Source organism: Helianthus annuus, chromosome 6, assembly GCF_002127325.2.
Source record: "Helianthus annuus cultivar XRQ/B chromosome 6, HanXRQr2.0-SUNRISE, whole genome shotgun sequence".
NCBI lineage: Eukaryota > Viridiplantae > Streptophyta > Magnoliopsida > Asterales > Asteraceae > Helianthus > Helianthus annuus.
In genome coordinates this window covers 61,264,007-61,276,572 of record NC_035438.2, presented here as the reverse complement: position 1 = coordinate 61,276,572, position 12,566 = coordinate 61,264,007, and the positions used below count along the sequence as shown (strand labels likewise).

General features: G+C 38.8%; 1 protein-coding gene across 1 annotated transcript; it reads left to right on the top strand.

The window, feature by feature from the left end:
* Window positions 1-293: 293 nt before the first annotated feature.
* Window positions 294-2,147, top strand: LOC110944787. Its single transcript, XM_022186434.1, has one exon. The coding sequence runs from the start codon at window positions 294-296 to the stop codon at window positions 2,145-2,147; it is 1,854 nt and encodes a 617-aa protein (XP_022042126.1).
* The last annotated feature ends 10,419 nt before the right edge of the window (window positions 2,148-12,566 follow it).

Sequence of the window (12,566 nt, the reverse complement as noted above, 5' to 3'; positions counted from 1 at the left end):
AACCCAGTAATGGTCCAAAAACACAACGGCGGGTGGCGAATGTGCGTCGACTTCAAAGACCTCAATAAGGCCTGCCCAAAGGATTGCTACGCGCTGCTAGAAATAGACAAAAAAGTTGACTCTCTAGCATCTTTTCGTTGGAAGTGCTTTCTTGACTGTTATAAGGGCTATCATCAGGTCCAAATGAAAGAGGAGGATGAAGACAAGACTGCCTTCCGCACAGACAAGGGCATCGTCTGCTATAAAAAAAGCCCTTTGGTCTCCGTAACGCAGGAGCTACGTACTAGAGCTTAATGGATACAGTATTCGGGGAGGACATTGGTAAAATAGTCGAAGTATATATGGATGACCTCGTCATCATGAGCCACGAAGAGGAAACAATGCTCGCAAATATTCAGCGTGTGTTCGATTATTTGCGAAGTGTGAACTTAAAGCTTAACCCAACAAAGTGTTCCTTCGGAATGGAAGAAGGAAAATTTTTGGGTTTTATAGTAACAAGAGACGGTTTTAAAGTAAACCCTGAGAAAGTGCAAGCCATCCAGCTGATGCCATCACCTGCAATAGTAAAAGAGATGCAAAGGCTTGCAGGACTATTAGCAGCCTTGAATAGTTTCTTGGCAAATCACGCTGCAAAATCTTATCCATTCATTAGCACACTACACAATTGCGACAAGAAGAGCCACTTCCAGTGGACACCAGAAGTGGAAACGGCCTTCAAGCAAATGAAGGAATGTTTAATTCAGCTGCTGACGCTGACAGCACCACGAGAAAAGGAACCGCTGATCTTGTATTTATCCGCTGTAGAAGTAGCGGTTGGTGCAGTATTAATGGTGGAACGGGAGAATATTCAGACCCCAATATATTATATCAGCAAGATGCTCACCGGCCCAGAGACGCGCTACTCGATGATAGAAAAACTGGTTCTCGCTCTAGTACATGCATCACGACGCCTACGCCGGTATTTCTCTGGTCATGTTATCACAATTCTCACCAATTACCACTTAGGGCAAATCCTGTCAAAACCCGATGTCGCCGGGAGATTAGCTAAGAGGGCTATTGAGCTGGGAGGATACAATATCTTATATAGACCGCGACCAGCAATCACAGGGCAAGTTTTAGCAGACTTCGCCACAGAAGGTCCCATAGACAAAGTGCAGGAATGTGAAGCAATCCAAAACCCTGTTCCTGTTTTCGACGACAAGGTCTGGACTCTGCACACAGATGGGGCTTCTAATGACGATGGAGCAGGCACGGGCCTCCGATTGGTCAGCCCAGATGATCACGAACTTACATATGCGATACGCTTGGATTTCCGGAGCACAAACAACGAAGCAGAATATGAAGCGTTCCTAGCAGGCCTCCGTTTAGCACTTAAAATGGGAGCGCAAAATCTTAAAGCTAACGTTGATTCAAAACTGGTGGCCGAGCAAGGTAACGGGCACTACGATGCGAAAGGTGAAGCTATGGCGTTATATCTGGAACAAGCGAGGATGCTTATCTGCCAATTCCAAACGTTCAAAATAAATCACATAAACAAAAGCGAAAACAATCATACGGATGCACTAAGAAAATTGGCTGCCACCAACTTCAGACATCTAGCAAAAGAGGTGCCCATCGAGGTATTGTCCAATCCTTCCGTCCCTCTCAAACAAGTAAACATCATAGAGATCGGCAACCCATCTTGGATGTCCCCGATCATCATGTACCTGCAGCATGGCAAACTTCCGGAAGGAAAGGCAGAAGCTAGGAAAATCCAGAACAAGGCAATAAACTATGAGATGGCGGACGGAATTCTATACCGAAAGTCATTCATGGGACCACTCCTGCGCTGTGTTGACAAAACAGATGCGCAATACTTAGTCAGGGAAATCCATGAAGGCTTATGTGGGATACACGCCGGTCCGCGCATGGTAGTAGCAAAAATCATGAGCGCAGGCTACTATTGGCCGGGGATGTATGTGGACGCGGTAAAATTACTACAAAAATGCGCATCTTGTCAGCATCACGCGCCAAAAACCCTCCGTCCAAAAAATCCACTCGTATCGGTCACATCCGCCTGGCCCTTCCAGCAATGGGGCATCGATCTTGTTGGCCCATTCCTTGACGCGCCTGGCGCGGTAAAATTCATTATCATAGCAGTAGACTAATTCACAAAGTGGGTCGAGGCCAAGGCATTACCTTCAACCACAACAATGATAATCCGCCAATTTATATGGGAACATGTTATTTGCAGATTCGGATTACCATTACGCATCATTTCCGACAACGGCACCAACTTCGCCTCGGAAGATCTTCAGAAGTGGTTCAAGGAAATGAAGATTGAACACAACTTTGCCTCTGTGGCGCATCCACAGGCAAATGGGCAAGTTGAAAGTGTCAACAAACAAATAGTTGACGGCATAAAGGCAAGACTCGGACGACGCGCAGAGGATGGGTCGATGAGCTCCCTAGCATACTATGGGCTCATCATACCATGCCAAAAACCAGTACGGGAGAAACCCCGTTCAGCCTTGTGTACGGATCAGAGGCGGTAATCCCAGCCGAAATTGGCCTTCCATCGCCGCGTATGCTTGCCATGGAAAAGAAAAACAATGAGAAAGAACGAAGAATGGATTTAGACCTTCTCGAAGAAAGGCGTGAGAACGCCGCCATCGCAGAAGCAAGATACAAATCCAAACTGGAAGAGTACTACAACGCGCGCGTACGCGTGTGTACTTTCATTCCAGGAGACTTCGTCTTGCGCGACAACGAAGCTTCCAATGCGGAAAAACCGGGCAAGCTAGCGCCAAAGTGGGAAGGGCCGTACATTATCAATGAAGTTCTAGGCAAAGGGGCGTATACCCTAAAAAGAATTGACGGGACATCCGTTCCCCGCACCTGGAATGCGCAGCAGTTGCGTATGTGTTATATATAGCCGAGCTATTCATCAAATCACATTTATACAGGCAATGTATTTTTCTATTTTGCTTTGTATTATTGGCTTTACGCCTCATTAATGCGACAGTTATCTTTACACATGTTATTGTTTGTTACAAATTACATCTAATTCTTTTGGTTTACGCGAAAACAATATGGTAAACATTGTACGCCTCATGAACAGTCTAAATAAGCACAACCTCGCGCGCATTTTAGGCCTACGTTCACACATGAGCACAATACCATTCTTATTCGCTCTACCCAAACAAAGTAATTAAGCATATGCAACATATTGTAATCCAAACACAAACTAGTGAATTACCAAGGCAGATATGCACAGCAGTGCATCAAAAAATATCATTAGTGCAACAAAAGCACTTTAACAAACCATTTACAAGAACACAACAGTGTTTCTTCAAAAAATACTACTTACAAAACAAGCAAATTAAGAGAGCATATCTAGCACAGCAAACGGAGTATGAAGAACTTCACCATACTCGGACAGAGGGCAAGGATCAACAATCTAAGGGTTAACATCTTCATCATCTCCAAATACTGCATCCGGGGGATCAACACGGGGACGTCGCTGGTAGACGATCGAATAACCCCCCCTCCGATCAGCCGGAAATAAGCAAGTCACCGTATGTGCAGACAACCTGGTAACCCTACTGTTGTTGTCATCTGCAAGACGAAGACGGATTCGGTCCTCCAAAGCATCCCGACGGTTTGCATAATCAACACCTTCATCTCTAACAATAAGATCAGTCAACAGATTGGAAAGCAGAAGCAAAGCATCGGCTGTCACACCCCAACCGATGGCGGAATCATCGGGGCGCGGCACTGAGCGAAACAGATTGTTCAGAAGTCTCCACAACAACTATCATACAATTCAGTTATATAACACGTCCCATACCGTGTCCCAAATAATAACAAGTTATCATAGAAATCAACCAAACAATATGGGAACTGTTTCGACAACTCAAATTCTTAATTATTACAGACCAAATTAAATATTGTTTTAAGACTTCTAGACGGCTAACTATAGATCTTACTGACTACAGGTGCCAGTACAAGATCTACAGATAATTATGGCCCTGGAGCAGGTATATGGACACTGTCCTAAGGTCACTGACTCCTAGAAGCTTATTATTGCCTCGCTTCCCTAGCACGCTAGTAGCTTAAACACCTGTCACATACGTTAAAATAAAAGTCAATACATATAATGTAAAGGTGAGTACACAAGTTTGATATAGCATATAAAGTTCGAAAGTTTACGCATAACCAAGCACGTACACAAGGGCAAACGATGCATGTAAATTATCAACATGGGACCATCGATACCAATGACTTCAAGTTGACTGTCCGAGACAGTTCGCAATACATGATTACCACCGTAATCCATGCAAGTAATTGTCCTTAGCAACCCCCGTGTGAACGGGTGCTGAGTCCAAACTATAGTACTACGTTGCTAAAGCAGGCAGATAGCACTCCACGTGTAAACATAATAAACAGCAATCATTTAGTCAAGTAATACATGCAAGTAGGTTAGCGTTCAAATAGTTTGTGTCGTTCGTGAATTTGATAGATTACGTATGTAACACCCAAAAGTGCTGAAAGCAAAAAGGGATCGAGTATACTCACAGTGGTTGATCGTGGATTGAGAGGAGCACTGAGAATAGGTTAGCCTGAATAGTTCGATAACACAACGATGAGTAACGCGGAAAAGGGAACAATGTACTGGGATCGAGCAGGCCATTCGATCGGACAGCAGTTCGATCGAGTGGGCTGTTCGATTGGTTTGAAAGTCCGTTCGAACATCCATTCGATCGGCCGGCTGGCTCGATCGGCTGGTTCCTTCAAGTGGATTGTTTCTTCCTTTGATGTGAAGGATGTGTTTGTGTATGATGGTTTGTACTACCTTTCAGGTTGGCCGATCGAACAGCTGTTCGATCGGTTAGTCCAACCGATCGGCTAGCACTTCATTGTTTTCAAATATGTCACTCGATCGGTTGGCATGCTCGATCGGGTGACATTCCAATGTTTCGAAAAGTCTAAGTGTTTGAAGTATAGTATCTCATGATTCGAGCAGTAATGATTACAATCGAGTGGCGTAGTCGATCGAACAGTACCTCGTCAATACTACACTTTTGTGAGTTGGTGGGTCTAAGTGCTAGTCGATCGGTTAGCCTAACCGATCGGCTGGCGTAGTCGTTCGGTTGGGCTGTTCGATCGAACAGCCTAGCCGTTCGGCCAGCTTCTCGATTCGGTTAACCTATCACTTAACACTTGGTTATTCCCGTTAATTGTTGATGTTTTAGAGGTATTTTGACTACGAGTTGAACCACAAAGCTGAAGTCCCTACTTAGTCTACTGACTCGAGCAGGAATCACCCAAACTCGGTCAGAGACGGTTTGGAAACCCAAGTTTAACGTTTAACCCGGAATCGGTATATCTCTCGGTAGAACCCGAATCTTGAACCATGTGTTTGTTTAGATTGATTTGTAAATCGGTTCAAGTCTCGTTTTCACCTTTTTGAGTGTAAAAGAGTTGAAAGATAGATGAAAACCCATCTTCCAATCCTTTTCTACCGTGAAATGTTAAGATCTTTGGTAGATTTTAGGTTATTTATGTGGAAATCGGTTAGATCTAAGTTATTCATGGTGGAATGATGCCAAAACTTAGTGTTCTTGAAGAACACATGATGACATCACCCAAGAACACCTAGATCTTGGTGATTTCATGGATGAAATTCAGATTTTGAAAGATAGAAAGATGGAGAATCGATTAATGAACAAAAACGTACAAGGATTAGAGCGAAATACTTACCGGTTTGAGAGAAATCTGAGATTTAGTGAGAAGAAGAGGCTGGTCGGTCAGAGCTTTTCCAAAAGTGGAAAGTTTGACAAGGACAGCCATATTTATAGGCTTCCAAAAGAGGAAAGGGTCAGCTGATCGAACAGCATCCCTGATCGAGCAGCTGCCTGATCGAACAGCCTGTTCGATCGGCTAGCCTGTTCGATCAGGTTGCCCTGTTCGATCGGCTAGCCTGTTCGATCAGGTTGCCCTGTTCGATCGGCTAGCCTGTTCGATCAGGTTGCCCTGTTCGATCGGCTTGCCTGGTTTTGAGTGTTTCGCGACGATTTTCGATATTTCGACTTCGATGAACGATGATTTGAGAATGATAGAATTCCTAATCAAATTACTTTTAGTCTCAACTACTATATCTAACATACAAGCATCCTTACAACCATTTCGGGTTCGATTTCCATTGAGTTTGATTCACCTTTGAGTCTCGATTGATTTGATTGATTCACCACGCACTTTATCATAAAAGTAAACATGCACAAATAACACATAAGGCACACACACACGTATAAAAGTACTAAAATTATCCACACTTGAGTTCGATGATTGATTTGATTAGCTTGATTATTGATTGACTAGCTTTATTGCATTGTTACTTCCTATCATTCACAGTCGGTCGTTGATTCACAGTTCGATTATTGGTCGATTAGTTTGATTATACAACACTTACTCCAAATAATATGAAAATCAAAATGAAACCAAAATGAAATTAATCTTTATTAATCTTTAATTCCAATAACAGTCAATACTTGACTTGACTTAGACTTTTGGAAAACACGGGGTGTTACATCGGCAGCGTCAAGAACCTTCAAAACCTCAGAAAGTCTTCTCCACCAAAACGGACGCTTATTCTTCATTTCTTCTAAAATTAGGAAAAGAATATCACACCCAATGTGAATATACAGACCAGAAAAGAGTAGTGTCATTATCTAGAAGAGAATTATGATGATTAAGTATCAAATCATCTGACATCACAACGACGCTACCACTGCAAATGTCACATCCCATTTAAAACCCTCTGACAGGGCCCACACGCATTCCCAGAAACTACATTTAAACCAGAAGACAACGGGTCAGCACAAGTTATAGAAATGACGTAGGCAGTCGTCAGCTCATAATTACACAAACTCTTCGCCCAAGATAACAACAGTTCAGAATAAACAAAGGTATAAATATGTTTCCTCACAAACTTTCCATCTTTACCCAAAGTCAAAGATTTTCAAACATCAGCATAATAAGCAAAGTGTATTTTCTCATAGAAGATTCCCCACTCTCGCGCCCAAAAAGCCTACAAGCATTTCTCTCATATAGTCCAGTGCTCCACTTATTTGCATAAGAGCAACACTAGACTGGGGGGACTTGAAGGGGTAAGGTCCCAAAAACCTCATATCAAGTACTTGGGACCATACCACAACTTCGTCTTTTAACCCTCTTTAGACCTTGCGCGACCGCGCACTGGTCCTACAAAGAGTTTAGAAGAAAGACAACAGACAACACCTGCGCGCTAAAAGGAAATTCATAAGTCCTTGCGCCAAAGGTAGTTAACAACCAAAAGAATGCATACACAAATAGTTCTAGTGGACGAAGCAAAGAGACCGTTGTGTATCTGAATCAGGTTCTCAAATAAACCGTGAGAAAAACACTCGTAATCCTCAACCGGCTTTGAAATGACAAACTGATTGGATGAACTAACCGATTCTATTCCCAACTCACAACATTGCCTTGTATTTAAAATCTCAATAAATGAAGGGTTTGTCATAAGAACTGGTTCATCAAATCGAAAATCAACTTCTTCATCATATTTTTCATGCATTTCCATTAGCCACAGTTGTACGAAGAAACTGTTCGATTTCACGGTTTGTTTAAGAACCTGATTCAGATACACAACGGGTTCGTGTGAATCTAAGTAATAATATGTAATAGTTAGCGATTAGTGTGTAGGGTTTAGGGTTTAGGGTTTCGGCTATGTGTTGTATTACATTTTGTATGAAAGTGTTGTGTTTTGTGTTATTTTATCAAACAATGTTCACTTACATTTGCGTTATGGATTATTGAGAAATTGATGTTTTATAATAACACTTGATAAAAAAATGTAGAAGTTTTATAATACTAATTAAAAAAAATGTTGACGTTTTATACTAACACTTGATAGAAAATGTAGAAGTTTTATAATACTAATTAAAAAAATGTTGACGTTTTATAATAATAATTAATAAATAAAAATGTTGCCATTTTTCTAAATATATTAAATAAAAAAATGACATTTATATACCTTCCTTTTATAACAATAAATAATAATAAATATAAATGTTTATATTTTTTTATTTAACAACAATTTAAAAAAAATATATAAAGTTTTTTTTTAAATAATATTTCACCCACTTGAAAACCCTCCATACCCTTCAAATTTATTCCACACAAAAGAGCCAATGATTGGGCAATCATTGGCTGACACCCAATCATTGACAATTAATAGGATGTGTGAAAAAGTAACCAAAAAGTAAACGTATAGGGCAATGAGGGGCTTATCAGGTGGGTCCATTTTCTGGCGTATGGGGCAATGAGGGGTGTATAGGATTAGGGGATGTGTGGATAAATTGAGGGGGATGTGTGGATAACCAAAGCCTTTTAGAATACTATGTTGATGTCAAGCCTAACACGAGATTTGCAAATGACCAACATCTATGACTAGAGCATTAGAGGGCAGAAAAATGATCGTCTTTTTGGTTTTAGGATCACTCAGAATCCCTATTATGCCATTATTGCCATCCCCAACAGCTACAACATTGTGAGATCTTACGTTTTTTGTCCTTCTTTGAAGGGGATGCTTTTATATAAGATAATTACTTTGTATTGTCAACAATCCACCATCCTGCATTACCCTTACATATAAAACTAGATGTAACAGCCCAAAATTTATTTAATGAGATTTATAACCCTAACTTGCATGGACAGGTTAGCCTTTATATTCATTCCTCACTTTCTTTTGAGATCAAGTAAGAGGTGGGAGAGTTCTAGGGAGAGAAAGACCCATTTTTACCTTTTCCGAGACGAATTCAAGAGTGGATCGAATGGAAACATCATTGGATCATTCACGATCCAAGTTCAAGCAAGAAAGATTCGCTTTGGATTGGTTATAGTTAGATTTCCAAAGGTTTAAGTTTGATTTTGAGTTTCAAGAAAGATCAAGGTAATCTTCACATTAAAATTTCAATGTTTTCATGTGTTTAAGTTCATAAAGATTATATATATATATGTATATATATAGATTTTAAAGCATCCTTGGTGTTAAAGTCTCAAGCTTGATGATAATCCAAGGTAGAAAGTATGACAACCACCATGGGTTAAGTTCTAGGGTTTCAGCATGAGGTTGCGCAGTACTATTTAAAAGCATCTTATGTTGCATGTTATTGTTCAAGAACAACCTATGTTGTGCTTAACTGTTTATAGCAACCTATGTTGTGTGTTACTGCTCGTGACCAACCAATGTTGCGTGTTACGGTTCATGAGAAACCTACGTTGCACGCTACTGTTCATGAGCAACCTATGTTGCATGTCTACTGTTCATGAGCAACCTATGTTGAGCGTCACTTTTCATAAGCAACCTATGTTGCATGTTATTGTTCATGAGTGGCCTATGTTATGCGTGCTTGTTCATGTGCAACCTATGTTTCGCATGAAATTATTTTGTGATCAGCAAATGCTGACCAGTTTCTCTTACGTACCATTAACTTATACAATTTACATTGTCAATGGGATTAGGAAAGTTCATTAAGTGGTAAAGTTCAAACATTGAATCACATGTGACTATCTAGACCCCTCTTTATATTATTATTTTGGGGCGATATGCATACTTGATAAAGTTTTCAAGATGAATTGTAGAAATAAAGTATGATAAACTATAGTAAAGGCTTGTGTTTTAAACTAAGTTACAACCTGATAAAGTTAAAGGAAAGTTTTTAATAAAGTGTCAACGTTGATAAATTGTTAGACTGTAAAGTGTCATAGTATGCATATAGACTTTTTTTTGGTGAAAGTCCGGAACCCGATTCTGACAACCGTCAAAAATCCAGGTATCCGTACGATTTAATTAACCATGATTAGTGCTTAATGACTGTGCTAAATTACAATTGATTGCTCTCTGATTTCTGCATCATACTTACATGTGCATCACATTTCATACTGTCACATCATTCTTACATACAAACTTTAGTGACATAAACGATGCACGAAGCACAGCTAGCACAGTTAGCGGATAACTCAGAAAAATACTGATGATGTTCAGTACATAGACAAACAGTGTTTTGAGACCCCGTATGGGCCAGAGACAGGGTACTACACCAGTATAGTGTGTAGGAAAGTGAGGATCACAAAACTGCTTCACTAGGAGATAGTTTAAGTGCCGGAAAGTGCCTAGAACCCATTTAAAGTGCTGAATTTAGCACATTTCAGCAAAATTCAGCATTTTAACATGCTAATTACATGCAAAAATATGGCAAAATGGCTCTGAATGCTTTCCTAAGTGTCGGGAATTAAAAGTGTCACAAAACGGTACTTAAAGATCATTAAACGGAATAGTTTGACACTTTAACGAACCAGTATCTAACCGAACAACCGGACATTACCCAAAACACCAAAATTATACTAGAAACATTGGTTTAGTGTTTCTGAGCTAGTTATGATCCCCGAACACCCTAACACCCTATATAACACATGTTACACTTAAACACTAACCTTTACACTTGAAATCTAACTTAATCACTTAACTTATCATTCAACACTAACCAAGACCCCCCCCCCCAATGGTGGACGGTCACCTTAGTGGCCCCACCTTTGATCTTGTGAGATCTTACTTGATCTCCTTAGTCTCCTAAGATTTGATTGAGATTATGTCTTGTACTATTGGAACACAATAACCTTTGGGTAAAACTATAAGATGGATATAAGAAGCTCTAGAGTTCATTCATCTTCACACCACAACTCACCTCCTCTCCCTCTCTTGGTTTTGGCCGAGATCAAGCACCACCACCACCATCATTTCCATCTCAATCCCATCCATTCCAAGACCATCCTAAAGTGTAAGAAGGTGTTTAAGGAGGTGTGGAGCTTGTGGATCTTGAAGGACCTTCATCATTTGCTATTATCCTCCACATTTGTCATCTTCAACCTCTTGCGTTCTTCCCTAGCCTTGTGCTAGTAGTAAGGCCCTCATAACCCTTTGTTACTTCATATATTGTTGGTTAAAAGATGATGAACATTGTTAATCTTGTTGAACATTAAAGAACTTGATCATGAAACTTCAACATAAGCTTAATAACATATGAATACTTGTTGATTTGTGTTTATTTGCTTCTTGATGATTGATGATTTGTGTTAGTGATGTTAGACACCATAAGAAACCTACTAGATTGTGATTAAACACATGATCTAGTAACTTAAGGCGGTGATCTTGTGAAAGACCAAGATCATCATGCTTTATGTTTTCATGAACTTGAAAATGAAAATGATTTTGTAAATAATGAAGTATGTAATATGTTTACTAGACATAAATGTGGATGATTACAAAAATATTTTTCCAAAGAAACCAAGTTAAATCACAAAGATTTACATGAACATTGTTTTAAAAGAAACTAATCATGTTTCTAGCGGTGAAACAAGTATAAGAATACATTGTTTACAAGAAAAATTCAAGAGAATGATTTTTCGAAAAATCATTTAGTAAGTTAGTAAACACTTAAATCTTTCAAGAATGAGATTTTTAAAGAAGTAAACACACTCTAAAGGATAACTAAACCTACTAAACACACTACCAAGTTACTACAAGTTTTTATGAAAGTTCAAGTTCATGAATATTATGTAGATAGCTTTGTCTTAGCACTTGGTAAGTGTAGATTAATTGTTGATTATTTGAGATGATTTTTGAAAAGAAAATGACATGCTTTGATAGCATGGACACCTCCATTTTTAGGGGAAACTATGGCAAAATTTTCTAAAAATACAAACACTTAGAAAAATATTTTCTAAACAAATATTTACAAGTGTGTTTTAAACTATGGTTTTCAATATAAACTTTGCCATAAACTTTGTTACAAAAATACAAGTATTGGAGGTTGGATTTTTATAAATAAAAATGGATAAATATGTATTTAGAATATATATTTACATTAAAGACACATTGTGTGTGATTATTTGTATACTTCGTGTATTAGTTATATTATTTTAAGATATAAAGTAATATAACTTAACAAAATACCAAGAATTCACAATCCAAAATAATACCAAAAATCACAAGGAATAAATATATAAGTTACGCACTTAATATTGTGAAATCGAATGCAAGAACGTAACTTACAAAATATTCCGGAAATACTGTCACAAATATATTTTTGGTAAATATTATTTTGGATACAAGAAATGAAAATATGATTTTTGTAAATATTACAAAGTTATATCATATTTTGACAAGGAGAAAAATATATTATTTTTGGGAAATAAAAATATATTTTTCCTAGAATAATTAGAAGATGATGAAAATTCGATTTTGATTACATGAACAACTATGCCCACTTGATGAACAAACGATGTTTTGGCCTTTAGTGTTAACTGTAATATCAGCCTATGTTACACAAGAAATGCGATGATTACCTTCTTTCATGATAGACGCCCGGATGCAGGGTATAGCACTAACATTTGGGTTCGATTTAGAATGAAGTGTTAACTTGTTAAGGGTGGCATAAAACATCAATTTAAAAATTGGGATTTTGTTTTAATATTTACCAAAAATA